At 35.4% G+C, this 17,958-nt stretch overlaps 1 protein-coding gene across 1 annotated transcript in view; it reads right to left on the bottom strand.

The window, feature by feature from the left end:
- Positions 1–17,958, bottom strand: part of taf3 (TAF3 RNA polymerase II, TATA box binding protein (TBP)-associated facto) — an 86,522-nt gene that overhangs the window by 17,656 nt on the left and 50,908 nt on the right. Inside the window, 1 exon segment of the mRNA NM_001042744.2 lies at positions 2,356–4,064. Within this exon segment, the coding sequence (NP_001036209.1) occupies positions 2,356–4,064 (1,709 nt within the window).

Consider the following 17,958-nt stretch of genomic DNA (forward strand, 5'->3'; position numbering starts at 1 on the left):
CGCAAACCTTAAGGCGAAGTAAATGATCTGTGGGCTGGGCCATGGACTATACTATTATATCTATTATTATTAATATTAATATTATTATTATGTCAAAGTGAATTAACCAAATGTAGGTATACTGCTGTAGAAGTAGTTAATGAAAGCTTGAGAATTTCCTCAGAAATAGAACTACTGGGCATCAGTATCATCAAACTCAATTCAGTGCAGACAGAATCATTGATTATAATAGCTTCTTTTTGGTTATAATCAGGGCCAGACAGAAACTGCAGACATTCTCTTTGTTATTTCTGTGCAAATGATTTGTGTTGAACGATTTTGAGGGCATAGTAATTAAAATCTTAACACATGGAATTAATAAATAATAACTTTTAAACTTGTATTTAAGGTTTACAAAGCAAAATCAATTAGAACCACATATTTGGTAAACAAGGTCTCTCAAATAATGTCTATAGACTCTATAGTCTAGTATTAGGCCCTGTTTACACTAATACATTTTATATGACGTTATAAAGTATGCTGTTCCCTTTGAAGATTTACCCCAAACTTGCGAAGTCTGAACTTTTAAAGGAAAGAACGCAAGACTAAACTTTGTGCACCTAATTTTGACGGAAAACCCTATCAGATAGTTTTCAGCATTTTCAAAATGTCAATTTTCAGGGCTCGCAAACACCAGGGTAGTGTCGATGGAGGACGCAACCATAGCAAAACGTATGTGTTTTAAAACTGAAATGTATTAATGTAAAAGGGGCCTTAGACTTAATGATTGGCTTTAAAAAAAACAGCAGATTTGTCAGGGCACCTGCTACAACGCATCATGTCTATAGAGGATACCACTAAAACTAATTTTTGACTGATATTGCCAATCAAATTTTTTATCAATGACATCATATAAAGACCAACTGGCAGAAAAACATGGCATAATCACTTTCTTCTTTCCATCTCTCTCCACAGTGTATCATTTTGTTTCCTCTTTTGCCCTATCTCTTCCCTCTCTCACCCCATCGTTCTCTCTCAATTTCGGTAATTCCATGTTTGGTGGCAGCAGTTCCGAGGCAGTTCTCAGGAAACAGCACTGGATGTTGTGGTTAAGGTCCAGAGATAGCAGATTGCATTGTGGTCCCACAGCACTGGCATTGTGGCTGGATTTGTCCGGTTTTATGTAAACGCAATACTCTTTTCACCTGAACTAATACAACCAGTGGCGTAAAGCCCCTTACTGCTACCGACGGCATTTTTCTGCTAATCTCTTCGGATTTAAGTCCCTTGCACACATACCTCAGGCCAACGACTGATAACCCCCCCGGCTCCCCACCCCCTCAGCTCTCTCCCTCTCTCTTTTTCCTCTTTCCTCTCACTCTCTTGTCTCTTTTTTCTTTTCCTCCTGGATGGCAGCAAAGCAGCCTTGCAAAAAATTAAAGTGATGGAAAGATTTAAGCAGGTGGAGAACGAGAGAAATCACTTTCTCAATCCCATCTCCCAGTGGCAGCAGGAGACGGGAGAAAAAGATGGAGAGAAAAAGAGAGCATGGGGGTCAGGGATTCAGGTAACGAATGAAAAAGAGACAGAAAGCAAGAAAAATGGAATTCCACAGCAGTCCAAATCAATTCAAGCTCCTCTGATGTGGTGTACATACATTATCACTGTCGTGGGATGGTGAAAAGCGATTGGAGGATGAGTTTGATAAAAAAAGAACCAACAGACTCTTTCGCTCAAGCTCTTTTGCAGACACAAATACATATACACGCTCTAAAAAGGGGTATGAATTGGGTAAACAGAGGCTTTGAGGTGTATTATCCCTTGTTTGATTTGCACACAGATTGATAGTCTATTGTGCATATGTATGTGCGTGTGTGTTCAGAGGGGCTCCATGCAAGGAGCAGGATTCCAGGGACAAATCGACCGGAAAAGACGGAAATGTAAATGTAGCTCAGCGATCTACCTCTGATCTCAAAGGTACACACACACAAAAGGACACAAAGACAGAAAGATACACACACAACGAGGCCAGCTAGTAAATCTATCTGTGTGACTTTCTTGTGTCTTGCATTATTGATGCTGCACCTGATAGTCATATTGAATTCATGTGGAAGTTTTATGAATGGCCCATGCAGCCTTATGTAGTTTGCATTCACTGATGATTACATTTGCAGATCCATACAAGGCACTGAGTTGTGTGCTATATTGTGTTTCACTCTAATCTGACAACCTGTTTTGTCACTTTTCGATTGACTGTAGTAGATTGAAGTGCTTTTTTAGTGTAAGCAATGAAACTATAGCATTGCAAAAGTGTTTAAATGTGGGTAACCCAACAACCTTGAGAACAGGGACATTATGAGAGCCAGGGCACCTTACCATTAGACTAGTTTTCTCTAATTTTGGCTTGTCTTTCTCCTTTTCCTTTGTCTTTTCCTTCTTCTCTTTGTCTTTCTTCTTCTCCTCTTTATCTCGCTCCTTCTCCTTTGTGCGTTCCTTCTCCCGTTCCTTCTCCCGCTCCTTCTCTCGATCTTTCTCCTTCTCTTTTTTCTTCTTCTTCTCTTTCTTATCCTTCTTCTTGTCCTTGTCTTTGCTCTTTATATCCTTGGGGTGTGGGAACAACTTATCAGGGAGTATTGGTGGCAAAGGGGGCAACATTGATGGGATTCTTAAGCAGGTCTGGGGGCTGAAGAGTGGGCTGGTGGCACCGGCGACGGCAATGGCAATGTCTTTGGTTCCTTGAGATATCCTTTTCTCTTCCTTGCCCCGCTCCTTGCCCTTGTCTCGTTTCTCTTTCTCTTTCTTGCCTTTCTCTTTATCTTTCTTCTTGTCCTTGTGCTTGTCCTTCTCTTTCTTCCCGCCAATGCCATCTCTCCGCTCTTCTCCGCCGACTACAAGCGATAGCTCCGGCCAGGGCATCTTGTTCTCCTCCACCTGCCCTCTCTCCTTTTCCCGCTTCTTCTCTTTATTTTTCTCCTTGTTCTTTCCTTTTTCTTTGCCCTTCTCCTTGAGTCGCTCCTTGTCTTTCTTCTTTAACTTGGTCTTGATGTCCTTCTTGAGTTTCTTTTTCAGAAGATTACCAGTAGGTGAATCTTTCCTTTCTTGGGTCAGCTTGAGGGGTGGTGGCGGTGTGGGAGGTGAGTCAGATGGTGATGACAGGTAAGGGGGCTCTAGCGGGGAAAGACTTGGGGGTTGAATTGGCTTTTGTCCCTGACTGGCCTTTCGAATGACCTCATCTATCGAGTCATCCATTGTCCAACGGATAGGCGGGTTAAGAAGTGGGGGAACTGGTGGAAGCAGGTGTTTACTAGTGAGAGCTTGTGGAGGTTTGATGTGGCTTAGTGTATGTTTGGGCACAGGTTTTGGAGGGTTTGGACCCTCACTGTCTGAGTCAGAGTCGTATGCAAATGGGTCTGATGTGCCATCTTCACCTGCACAAGCGCGAGCGATTACAGCAGCAATAGAGTTCTCAATATCCTTGTCATCTGTGTCATTACATTTAAACTGTCCATCACGAGAACTATCATCTGCGAGAGGTCCAGGCCAACCACGCCCAGCTATGCCCAAAGGGGCAGAACTTGGCCTTGGGCTGCGAGGACTTTTGGGCATACCAGGTGATCTCTTTCCTGCTTTCTGATTAGTCTTGGGTGGGGTCAATGTAAGTGGTCGCCCCAATACACCAGTGGGTGCAGCACCCCCTCTTTTGGGTGACTTGTTCTTCTGCCGGGCAGGAGAAGGTGATGGCAGTTTGGGCTTGTGTCCAGGTGTAGGCGGTGCCACAGGAGGTCGGGGTAATTCGGGGGAGAGCGGAGGGGAGGGTGAATGGGGCATGTGTTGGGAGTTGAGTGAACTGAGGGGCTCCCGAGGTTCATAACTCCATTCTGGACTAACGCCGGGTTTGGTGCTAAGGCGAGGTCTCTTAGCGGCGGGTAATAACCCCTCCGGTCTGGGACTCTGTCCATCATGACGACTAAGCCAGTTTTCATCATTTTCCTCTTCCTCACCATCCTCTTCCTCACCCATGGAGACCTGCATGGCCTCAGCTGAAGTGCCCATGTCTGCAGGAACTGGTTCCTCCTCTTCCTCATCTACAGGACAGAAATATACAAAACATTAATATAACATGTACTATTTTGGTTAAATTAATAAGAACTTCCAAAAACCCAGAAGCAAGACCTAAATTATGTAAGACAAAAAAATTTACCTAAATTGCTTACTCGATTTAGCCCTCTTTTGCAAATAACAAAAACATTGGCTAAGAAAAATCAAGACAAACCAAGACAGAATGATGAAAATGAGAAATAATAACTGCTAGGGAGCATCCTAGGGTGGAATGGAGGGTAGATATCAGAGCAACAGATCAAAATCATCCACACCTGATTACACAGCAGAACAACAGAGCGAACAAGATACACACACACAAAATCAGACCCACATCCAAGTGAGGAAGCAATCTCTGGTTAAATCAAAGTTTTTTAATGTCTCCAAGCACTCCACACAGATACACACACACAGATACGGATACACACACTACACACCAGGGTGGCGTGATACCAGTTAACCAGTGGTAATCTGGCCACTGCAACTCTCTGCACCACAATGGATGACAGGAAGTGCAGGCAGAGCCCTCTGACACTCTCTATTATAAATAGTGTAATCTATATGGTAATATTGTTGTATTCTATAAGCGCAGAATGGGGATAAGATAACATTGTGACTTTAGGCTTTCTTCTGGCCGGTGGAATGGTAATAGTTATCAAAGGTTATTTGGGAATGACACGCCGGCTGCTCTCTGATTGGCTGGGGACGGTTATTTATGATACGAATTATGATAAAGATGATGTCTCTTCTGCGTCGGTCGCTCTCCCTCTCCTTGGCCCTCTCACACAATAAATTGCTATCGTTAATCACGGGAAAGCTTTGTGCTGGCGTGATTACTGCGCCAGCACCGTAATAAGAATTTTTATTTAAAGGAAGAATATGGATTTGTCATCGCCTCCTCAGCATGAAGTAAAGTGACAGTATTTCACAACGCTGACATTTAATTTGTATAGGAAAAAAAGGAAAAGCAGCATGGGTGATATTTGCATTTTATGACTCTATCCTCCGCTTCCTTTCTTCTTGGAATAGAAGTACTCTCTCTTTTTTCTCATACAATTGGACGTTTCTACGAACAAGGGTCTGAAACTCTTAAAAATTAAGTCATTTTTTTTCTTTCACGAAATGGTCAGTGAAAAGAGGTTCTTAACCTTCAGAAAATGTGTTTCATACAACTCAGGAGGTCTAACTAAATATTATAAAACCACTTTATTTTACATTTCATATTTGAAGAGTTGCAAAAAAATTAAAAGTTAAAACACCAGAATAGTGTTTAAAATTCTGCATGAATTTAGCTTCAAACTCATTGGTTTGTAGATGGAGATCAATCAATGCTTATTTTAACATTCTCAGTTGCTAGGGATCTACTGAATTCACGTAAAATGAAGTCAAAGTAAAGTCAAATGAACAAATCAGGGTTATAGTAATATGAACAATATATCTAATTATGCCGTCACGGTGGCACAGTGGGTAGCAAAATCGCTTTACAGCAAGAAAGTCACGGGTGTGAACCCCTGCTGGACCAGTTGGTATTTCTGTGTGGAGTTTGCATGTTCTCTCCGTGTTCGCATAGGTTTCCTCTGGGTGCTCCGGTTTCCCCCACACTCCAAAAACATGTGCTATAGGTGAATTGAAAAAGCTAAATTAGCCAAAGTGTTTGTGTATAAATGCAAGAGTTTATGGGTGTTTCCCAGTATTGAGTTGCTGCTGGAAGGGCATCCGCTGTGTAAAACATATGCTGGATAAGTTGGTGGTTCATTCTGCTGTGGCAACCCCTGATGAATAAAGGGACTAAGCCGAAAGGAAAATGAATTAATGAATATCTAAATATATATATATATAGTGCTTCCCACAAATAGACTTTACTTGGGTGAGCCACCCAGGTGTATTAACGCAGGGCCAAATATATTTGGTGACATTATTTTTTTTAACTATGGCCATCCTTTTACACTTTTTTTTTTGTATCCGCCCAATAGGCAAACATCCGTAAACGGTTAACCAGTGGAAAATCTTTTCTCGCCCTACACACTGATTTGCCTTATTAAAATATGCAGTATTTTATACTTGTAATTAATGTACTTTTTAGAGATATCTAATTTTATTCATTAATGCTATTTATTTCTGATTTGCTGTATATATATTTTTCTTTGATGATGTTAAAATATAAATTTCTTTTTACATATCGAACATGCTTTGGCAATACGGTACAAAATGTCATGAGCAGATTTTACCTGTCAGTGGGTGCACATGGCTCCCAAACAGAATAAAAGTAAAACAAATAGTGTATTTTTTTTTTACATTTCAACAGTCTTTTTTAAAACTTAATTAAAACAGTATATGACAGTGTCATAATAAATAAAAATAGTTAAATATCGCTTGTTTTTATGTTGCATGTAGGGAACATGCCATGGGTAAAAAGTGTGTTACAATGCGACCGCAAGTATATTTCAAACCGAAATAAAACAAATAAGACTTTCTACAGAAGTAAAAAGATTATCAGACATACTTTTGAAAATATTCGTGCTTTGTTAAACATCATTTGGGAAATATTTTAAAAAGAAAAAAAATTCAAGGGGGGGCTAATAATTCTGACTTTAACTGTATATTGTACTGTATACCATAGAAAGAGTCCAATCAATTAATTTTATTTTTTTATTGATGTACATAGGCTTTACATTATCATGTTCTTTCTGATCATTTTACTACTATTTTGGTTTATCATGAAGCAACATGACATGAAAATGTGTAAACGTAGCTATGCATTACATTTTCAGTCATTTGTTTTAGTAAGTTGTAGTAGTAAAGGGTGATACAAGCATTATTTCAATTATTAGTATTTCAATTTATGATTTTTTTTTTTAAAACTAAAACAGCTCTCTAATAGTTTGCAAGTTATTTGCATACCTAAAAACCACATATATGAAAACCTGTTTGCTCGAAACAAAGTGCTCCTTGGAGGGATTGAAATGAGAGATATCTGAAAACGTGTGATAATTTTCAGACATCAGGCCTACTCGTTCGTCCAGCAGAGCAACGGCTCCGTTTTCACTTGCAACCGGTTTCTCTTTCATCTGATATCAATAAAAATCACCCCTCCTTCTGCGTTTCATTTGGCACTGCAGAAGAAAAGCGCAGATTTGTACACTTGCACACATAAACACACGCCGCTTAATTGATTGTGTCACTTACAAATGCGAATAAGACTAAAGACAGGGAGTGATAACGGGAGAAAGCCACTGCACCAAAAATGGTACATGGGAACGAAAACAAGCTTACACACACATTGTGAAGTAATTAAAATGGATAGATAAGGAAAGAGAGTGAATGAGAAGAGAGAGAGAGCTGTCAATTTGCTGGAGTCCAATGCCTGATGCAACTAACCAGCTTTTTTGTACTGATACACGAGCACACAAATAGTTAGGTATGGTAAAGGGGATGGGGGAGGGGGGATTCGTATCACTTTCATTAAAATCTCCCCTTACCCCTCCCTCTACGCTACATTAAAAAGGAAAAGTTGGATTAAGGCCTGCTGCAATTAAAGGCAGCTCGTTTATTGGGGGCTCCAATCAATGGAGAGCGCAAGAAGCAGGCTAAACGAAACGAGATAAGATGCGTTTAATGTTCCAATTCCACACAGCCTCTGTGCGGGACAATTACTAACATCTGAGAGCGTCCTGTGTGCGTGAGGGGAAATAAATAAATAAATAAAAAATAACTCAACCTGTAGGAGTGTTTAATAGAGGACACATCTGCATCACATGTAGACTCCCAAAGCTGCTAATTTTATACCAGGTTAATAGTAATTGTAAGTTAGCGAAATATGATTGACAACCAAACACGGGAACTAAGATAGTCTTTGTTCTTGGAAATAGGATTGCACAATATATCGTTTTAGCATTGACATTGCAATGTGATCATCCGCAATAGTCACATCGAAAGTATGCAATGTTGAGTCTGGATTATAATTGATCATTTCGCAAGTGTTTTTTAAAGCCTGTGACTATGTAAGGGGTTTAAAAAGCATTCAGGCCTGAGAAATTGTACCATTTGTAACTTGAGGATAAGGATTCATTTTATTGAATTGTTCATAAAACGAAGACTACACAAAGGTACTTTATATTTGATTATTCAATTACTGTATACCTAATACAGTTTGACTCCTCTGGAAAACAATAAAACGACTTATGTTTATTGAATTTATGTATGCTCGGAGATTGTTTATAGCCCAATCAATCTAAAATGTTTAATTCTTTCCAAATAGCTATTCAGTTCATCTATTGAAATTGTATTTATTTCGTAATTTATACCGCAGAATAAAAAAAAATAGCATGTTAGACTTTTCCAATTTTGTGCAGCCCTGCCTGAAATTTTTTTTTTTTTTTTACGTCACGCAGACCAGCAAGTCAACAATGGCAAACTCATAATCAAGTGCATAAACTTTAACCTTCTGATACGATTTATTTTATACAGAAATACGTTCAAAAATACATAATTAAATAATTTAATTAATTTATTTATTGTTTAAAATAAAAACTAAAAATACATAAAGTAGTACTAAGGCCCTTTTTTAATGTATTAACTTAAAATAATAAAATTATTTTATATTGAGTTTATTTGTATAGAGGTTTTCACAATATTTATTGTTCTAAGTTTTAATTTTTTTTTATATACAGTTTAAGTCAGAATATTTAGCCCCCCTTTGGATTTTCTTCATTTTTAAATATTTCCTAGATTATGTTTAACAGAGCAGGGAAATTTTCACAGTATGTCTGATATTTTTCCTTCCAGAAAAAGTCTTATTTGTTTCATTTCGGCAAGAGCAAAAGTTATTTTTACTTTTTAAAAAACACTTAAGGTCAAATTTATTACACCGTTTAAGCTATATTTTTTTCGATAGTCTACAGAACAAACCATCGTTATACAATAACTTGCCTAATTACCCTATCCAGCCTAGTTAACCTAATTAACCTAGTTAAGCCTTTAAATGTCACTTTAAGCTAGAAGTGTCTTGAAAAATATCTAGTCAAATATTATGTATTGTCATCATGGCAAAGATAAAATAAATCAGTTATTAGAAATTTAAGTTAAGCTGGAGAGTACATCTGTTGAGAGTATAGATAGTTAATCTGCAGTTTTACAATAGTCCCTTTTCACATTTCAGTAGCGAAAGGCATCATGGTTGAGTAAACTTATATTGCGCAGTAAATCGGAGAGTACAACAAATCATTTTTTTACAATCGTATTTCTTATTATTATAAGAAAGTGTCTGGTGTATATGGAGAGGAAAGAGTGTGTTTCCTACAGGTGGTTTTTCAAACCCACTCACCTGTGTGTAGCACCAAAATTATACAATGTTTTAAGGTTTTCATGTGATCTTTTAATTAAAATATTAAAATCAAACTTGTAAATATAAAAAATAATAATAATTAATGCATATTCCCGATACAATTATTGTCAGTTTTTAATGGCCACACTTTCTTTTAATGTACAATTCACACTATTTACACACTATTAACTAAGACTATTAGATTAAACTACTAATTTGCTGCTGTTGAATAGTAAGTACTTAGAGTTGTATGGGACAAGGGATGAAAAATAAGACCATGTTTATAAGTACTAATAAACAGTAAATATCTTAATAACAGGCAGGTAATGAGCAAGTAGTTAATAGTGAATTGTTACTTAAACTAAAAATATAAAGTTGTAAAGTTTCAACAAATATTAACCAGTTAACTAATCCAATTTAACTGATAAGTACATAAATTTTTTCTAGAGTACGATACATTATTAATATCCCTGACTTTACTCACAACATCAAAATTAAAATTTGCAGTATAATTAAAATGCTGTTCTGTAAAATAAAATAAACCGCAAACTGGATAGACTTTCTATATCGACGCATCTCAACTCAACCTCAAACATGCTTTTGCAAGAAGAGCAGTTTCATAAAGCCAAGCCCTGCCGGTGTGAAATGAATGGAGCAGAAGTGTAGTTTGCGATGACTTTGACCTTGTCTGCAGTCTCTATCTCCAACACACACGCGCGCACACACACACTACTGTACCGCCAGCCCTCAGTCCTGCAGCGTCTCCTCGCTCTCACGACCTTCACGTCCACCAGGAGAAACTTCTGCACGCTCGCGGCTCTAACTTATTCAAGAATAAGCTTTGAATAATTGTGCCGCAATATGAGTGTCTCTGATTAATTGCCTGAGATAAGAGGAGCTGCTCTGTCGTTCTCACTGCAGGCCCTAATATTCACAACACACACCATTTATCTGAGAGACACTGGAGATCCAGCGCAGCTCGGGTTAACATGCACAAGCATGAGTGCTAAATATTAAAGGGAGCAGATTAATAACATGTATCAAAGTGTGCATGAATCTGCTTTATTTTATATAAGAGCAATCACGGCATGCAATCTACATATCGCATATTTGTATTGCACATTACAAACTGCAAAATATGTATTTATAAATCTCTTGTAGTTTGTAATGTGCTATATATATATATATATATATATATATATATATATATATATATAAAATATAATATATATAATATATAATTGAGTACACCGCATTTTGAAAAGGAATATTTTTATCAATTTCTCAGCGAATATAGGCAATATATTTTGGTGCATTTCAACAAAAAATTATTAAACAGATATATTTATTAAAATATTTTTTAGTCACCAAAATATTTTAAAATTAAGATATATATATATATATATATATATATATATATATATATATATATATATATATATATATATATATATTTCATTTTTTTGTTATATTTCATATATCTCTTGATTTTTTCACTTTTAAATGTGTGTTTTATATTTTTCAATAAAATAAATTTGGGTGTACTAGTTTTTGGTTCAGTACTGACTAATTTAATGTATATGCACAAATATAATATCTTATAGCTTCCTATTAAAAATATGAATTTAAAAGATATAAGGGGTGTACTTACAGTATATAGTATATAATATAGTATATAATAAAGATTACATACAAACTAAAATCAAACTGCATTATTGTGAAATTGTATTTTTTTTTATCTATTCAATCTCACAGCAATTGACTGGCTAATTTGCTTTTATTTGTTTTAGCTTTAGTATCATAATTATAATTTCAGTAAGATTTGCTCATCCCCCAATGAGAGATAGATTTAGGGGTGGGGTTTGGGTGCATGCCTCCATTTAAAAAAATTGCAAATGTTTTCATATGAATTAAATCATTTGAATTTATTCGAATTAGCCACTTGTCGAACAATGTCAACTACTTGTCCTTGTAAGATTAGGCTGGATTAATCTGAGAACATCTCATCGATTTCCGACATAATAGAATTAGTTGCAGTTCTAATTTGTAATAATATTATCACTATTCTGTATATGACTATTTATGATAAACAAATATGAATGAATTCAGGGATAAACACTTGAGCTAATAAAAAGACTCAAAGTACAACTAATATTACTAACAATAAAAATTGTGATTGAACGAATCTAATTCAAAACTACACAAGCGGAGACAAATGAAACTAATAAACTTACCCTGAATAAATTATTCAGAACAAAAATACTCTACACATACTGTATCTTCCTGCTCAACCCACAATACACACATGCATGTTATATTGTAAAATATCTACCATAGGCTTTAATTTACAGTATTGCAATGACAAATAAAATGCAAAAAATTCATAGGGACAACCAACTTCAAAAGGTCCTAAATCAGGAACTGCACACAAACACACAAAAACTGATGAAAGCAGTGGAACAGTATTTACACATCAAAAAATCTTCCTTGATGCTAGTTTGCCTAAAAACAGAGAAGTTTTATTTCAGGGGGAAAAACAAAACAAAACAGGTAAGCGGAAATAAACTAAAAATACGTTAACTGATAGTCACACAGGGTCTTTGAGGCAGCAGAATGTAACTATCTTCAATGTGAAGCCCACATTCTCCTTGTTTTCAAAGCCACACATGCGTGCCGAGGTAGAAAGGAGTAAGACAGTGGCGAACACTTAACACTCGGCTAATAGCAAATCTGCTTTCTCCAGTAATTTACTGTTATGCCTACAGGGCTGTAAGTCTTTGAAGTGGTAGGAAATGTCAAATCAATTATTGCTTTCCTATAAGAAAAGAGTGCTTTATTGGGCTTTCATGCCAATAGTGTACATTGCGTGATTTGACTTTGGGGAGAAAAAAAAAATTAAACGAGAGGTACATTTAGAATTAATTTACACATTTGGACAGGAGTCCATTAATAAGAAAGCTTGATTAAAGCGGAGTGGTTGATTTGTGTATTTCTTTTCTCTGACCACTGCAGTCTACATTTATATATTGAATTTATTTGACCAAATAACTCTTACAATCAATGGTAAACACATGGTAATTATATTTTTTACCTGCATGGACAATGGGTAGAGCTCGAGGGTATCAAATTCTCTTTTTTTTCTAAAGACTACAGCACTAGGGTAAGTTTTCACCCATTGACAATTGGTTTTATTTAGTTTATATACAAACAGACAGCTTAATTCAAATACAAATATACAATATGTAAATTTCATACACAAATATGTAAATTCCTAACAATATGAAAAAATCTGGTCAGAATAAGTCAAATTTATACATTTTGAGCATGAGAAATGTATATTTATATAAAATGTAATAAAAAATATGTATTTACAATAAAATAATTAATATACATATAAATAATTATATTTATATATTATGCATTTTTGAATAATTTAGCTTATTCAAACTAAATTAAAACTATACAAATATGCCAATTCTTAATATTATGGAAAAAATCTGTAAATATATATATTTTATTTTATACTTAATAAAACAACCATAAGTATTCAAAAATAAAAATATGTATTCATAATAAAATAAAATATGTATTTCTAATTAAATTAATAAAATGCATTTTATTTAATATGGTTTAAAATAATATTTTTAGATTAAGACAAAAGTGTGTAGACTTCTAAAAAAAGTAGTTAATTGGTCATGAAAATATTCATCAGAATATCAGAATAGTTTTTTTTAACATATTTTTAAGCACATTTATCGTTTTGCACAATTACACCAGGGTAAATCAGTAAATATGATTACATATCCTTGAAGAAATATGAAAAAAAGCTAAATAACTTGTTTACCACACTGTAAAATCTTGTTTTTGTAAATATAGTAATGATTATTGGTCATTTAAAATAAAAAAAAAAGCACACTCATTGATTTCTTTAAAATTGTGTGTAAAATTAACATAGTTTCTAACTTAAAATCATTTCAAATACATTTATTTCTTATTTAACACTTATTTAAACAAATGTCCCCATTATTCGAAGGACATTTATTTCGAGTATAAATCTAGAGAATTTTCCAAATAATAGTTACACCAATCATCGAAAACAACGTATGCAAGTGCTTGACTACTACCAGTTCCCCCGATCACTACATACATGTGTGTTATTTTGGAATATGGGGCGATGCAACTACTGGGAAATCAAACAAAACAGCCACCTCTGGCGTTTATTATGGCGTTCAGTCTTTTGTCCGTCGCTGTCTTTCACTGCAGGTCTTTCTTTCAGGAGCGGCTGGAGACAGACAGACTGGAGCGCCCACATGTTCAGTTCAGTTGAGTAACGCTCAGATCAGGGGCCCTGATCGCCAGTGCGATTAGCAAACCGCAGAATTTCACCATTCCCCAAAACAAAGTGTTTTTAAGGCTTCTGTTTTCTCTAGCGCTGGCGCCACCAGGAATACAGTAAACAGTAAACACTGACGGATGTCACACATTCATGACACACACACAAAGAAAGCTGCACGTACACACTCACACACATCATACATGTAGTTGTTCGGGTTGAACGTGTGACTGGCGACAAATTTAAATTGTATTGAGAGGCAGAGCATGGAGGTATTGTGTCAGTACCTGTTACACTTCCCATAACCTTGTCATCACCTATATAGACACCCGCTCACCTGCCTTACATTCACAAACAAACAAAGTAATCTTTTATTTTATTTTTATTATTAATTACGATTATTATAATGATTATTATTAATATTAAAAAATAAATAATAATAATAATAATAGCCCCAATTAAAAGAATTTGTCAAAATTAGCAAATTTGTTAATGCACTTAAGGTTAAATAAATGTATTGCTTGCCTTTTCTTCGTAATTATTTCTGAAATAACATTCTGAGAGAATCGTTCTACATCATATCCTACAGATATATGAAGCTTTAATAAAATGTTGGATTCTCCAATCATTGAAAACAACATATAAAAATATAGGGAGATGGAAGCACATTTGCCAAATAAACTTTTATGTAGCGAAGATTAAATGTACTTTGCTCTATAATGCTTGCTTTGTTTACTGTTGGTTGCTAGGTTACCAATACTACAGTCAACCACTCTAACAATGCACTTAATCAGCATTAGGCCGGTATAAGATACTGACGGTATGATAACCCTGAATAAAAATATCAAGGTGTTGTGATTACTGCTCTAAAATATGTTCTTTTTAAATGTCTGGGTAAAAATTGGATGTAATTTTTGATGGAGATACTGTTGTCCTAAAAAAAAAAAAAAAAAGTAGTACAAAAATCTTAAATATACCGTAGAAATGTTATGGCAAATCTTTTGGTGATTTTAAAATCTTTACTTTTCCAAACTGCAGTATACTTTGAAAACGGTTATCGTCCATGCCTAATGCACATATGGATTTTTTTACATTTATTTTGCAAACTTTGTAAAGATTCACTTTACGCCAGGAGGAAAACCTACACTGTAAATGGTGATTATAAAATAATAACAATAATAATTCCTTACATTTATATAGCGCTTTTCTAGACAATCAAAGCGCTTTAAACATTAGGGGGAATCACCTCATCCACCACCAATGTGCAGCATCCACCTGGATGATGCGACGGCAGCCATATTGCGCCAGACCGCACACCACACAACAGCTAATTGGTGGAGAGGAGACAGAATGATTAAGCCAATTATGACATGGGGATGATCAGGAGGCCATGATGGACAGAGGCCAGTGGGCAAATTTGGCCAGGATGCCGGGGTAGGGATTTTTAACGACCACAGCGAGTCTAGATCTCGGTTACCCACACAAACCACAGGTTGATCGCCCCCTGCTGATCTCACTAACACCACTTCTGACAGCAACCTAGCTTTCCCATGTGGTCTCTCATCCAGGTACTGACCTTAGCTTCAGTGGGCGACCATGTGAGAGAAGAGTTGCAGAGAGCTGTAGCTGCAAGGAAATAATTTTACTTTTAATTTTTTAACTATAAAGTATTAGTTACTTTACTTTAAAATATTGAATAAACCTGTTGCCTTAAAAGCAACAAGCTAATTTTACATTAAAAAAAGTCAGAAGACCCATTGCCTTCACTTGTATAATTACGCAGAGTTTGTTTACTTAATAATTATAGAGTTTGTTCTCTTTTTCTAAGTAAAGTCAACTAATCGCATTTTAGACTACAGCTTATGTGCCATTGCTGAGTATAAGCACAAGAGATGTCAATTAGCACAAATTTCAAAAAACTATTTATACAACAATAAATCAATCACTGAATGCAATAAATTGACCGTAAATAAATTGAGTAATAGTAGGATTAGGTTAAGGAATTATTAGATGTACAATTTGTTTCCCATAATTTAACATGTACGCTTTTGACATCATCTTAATGTCAATAACAGTAATACAAAGGAATATTTCAGTCAAAGTGGTTCCAACTTTTTTCCCCACAAAAGAAGACATGGTAAATGCTGAATATTCATATCAATTGACTTCCATGCTAGAAAAATAAATGACAGGCGTCAATGTGTATCAGTTATCAAACTACTCTCGGTTAACAAAACATCCTCTTATTGGGTAAACAGATAACAGCAACTCTAACAGGTTTGAAACAAGTGGAGGATGAGTAACCAATGATAGAGTTTTGGAGTAAACTATCTCTTTAATAACACGGTTAACTCCTAACAGTCCACAAGACACCAGGTCAACTGCCTTGATTATTAAATGCATAACGTTGTTCGGCTAACACTGTTAAATAAACAGGTCTCTGAGTCGTCGTTATCGATACATCAGAACAAGTTCGCTGGTAAGCAAAAGAAGAAGAAAAAAACAGTCCAGTTGAACACTTAACGGCGGACTTATGGCAAATTAACTTTTACTTCAAAGTGCTCTACAATTATGTCTTTCAGCAATTAGGTTGAAAAAAAAAAAAAAAACGAAGGCCTCTTGAGTCTTGCCAGTGAACCGATGGAGGAATGGCCTCAAGCTGGACGGGGTATTGTCCTGGGAGTCTGAGACGCCTTGGCAAAAAACACACATCTGAAACCAGCACTACTCACAATCACACACACCCAAGAAAAGCATGTCAGCGAAGGGTCAAAAGCAGGGTTAAAAAGCACTTTCCCACTTTTGAACTGAATAAAAGCTCAATCGTTGTTGTTTTTTTATACACGAGAAAACTATTAAGCGGTCAAGTCGGGGGTATGAATGTTAGCAAAAAAAGAAAAAAAAGAGCAATTGAATTGTTTCCAGGTTAGAAACGGGAGTCAGGTTTTGCGTTCATCAGTCAGGAGGCTTTTGCTCCTGCGTTCAGTTTTAATGCTAATAACACGCCGCTATCTGAAGCAATTAGACTGCGTCCGATCCCTATCGCCTCTGTGTGTTCCCAGCTCATCTAAAGAAAATGTTTGCGTTTGAAAAAGTCCATCACATAAACAGATAAGGAGCGGTGCGCCGCAGCGTCGAGCTCGGTTGACTTTGTTCCTGTGCAGATCAGTAACGGCGACCTGCTGCTGTTTCTGATGAACTCCTGCTACCGCTCAACTGATATACATTTTTTGTATATATTTCATCTACATATGATCATATGTGGTGAGATTGCCACTGCAGAGGAGAGATATTAACAATGTATATTAATATTGGATTCAGTGCAATAAATGTTTAGAACTGCAAAATGGTTGCTGTAGATGCATCATGTTGCAAATTGGTATTTATCATGCAAGACGTGCAATCAGATAAATATATTTAAAACAAAAATGAAATTAAAATGAACAGTTTGATTTTTATAATAAATTTAAATAAAAAGCTTTTTTTTGCCAGGGCTTCATCTGTTTAATGAATAATAATAAAAAAAGTGATTAAATAAATTATAGAGAAACACAGTGATTGCTCTGCTCATTTTTAATTAGATAAGCTCAGAATATTCATATTAAAATCTCAAATAAAGAATATATATATAATATGTATATAAAATCACATTATTTTATTAAAATGAACAATTTCTTATACAAAAAAAACAATAAAAACATATATAGTAAATAAATGCCCTCACTATAATCATATCAAAAACTTTATTAAAGTAATAATATTATAAATACTAACCGTATGGCATCTATGAATATAAAAATCAGCTTTATTTGAATGTAATAATCAAAAAACTGTAATTTCTTACATACGATTTACTTTGATTCAAAAGTAAACCTATTCAAATGTTGAAATTTGATCTAAATATTGACATTTTACAAGTTTGTATTTGTATTGATTCTAAAACCAAAATAATGGAAATTAATCTAAGATACATGTAATGTACATAAAATGTAAATTTCCCAGAATAAATACTTTAAAAATAATTATATTTAATTAAAAAAATATATCATTAACATGCTTTCATTTCAATTCATTTTCATTTCAATGTGCGGATTCTGCACAAGTGTCCACATAAATACCTTAAATTCCTTGCAAAGGAAATGTCAAAGGGCTAATCTATCCGACATCAGAAACGTCCTACGACAGTTATCGAACTAGTCTGAGCGTCTGTATATGATGTGGGAGG

The sequence above is a fragment of the Danio rerio genome, chromosome 4 (genome assembly GCF_049306965.1).
Source record: "Danio rerio strain Tuebingen ecotype United States chromosome 4, GRCz12tu, whole genome shotgun sequence".
Classification (NCBI taxonomy): domain Eukaryota; kingdom Metazoa; phylum Chordata; class Actinopteri; order Cypriniformes; family Danionidae; genus Danio; species Danio rerio.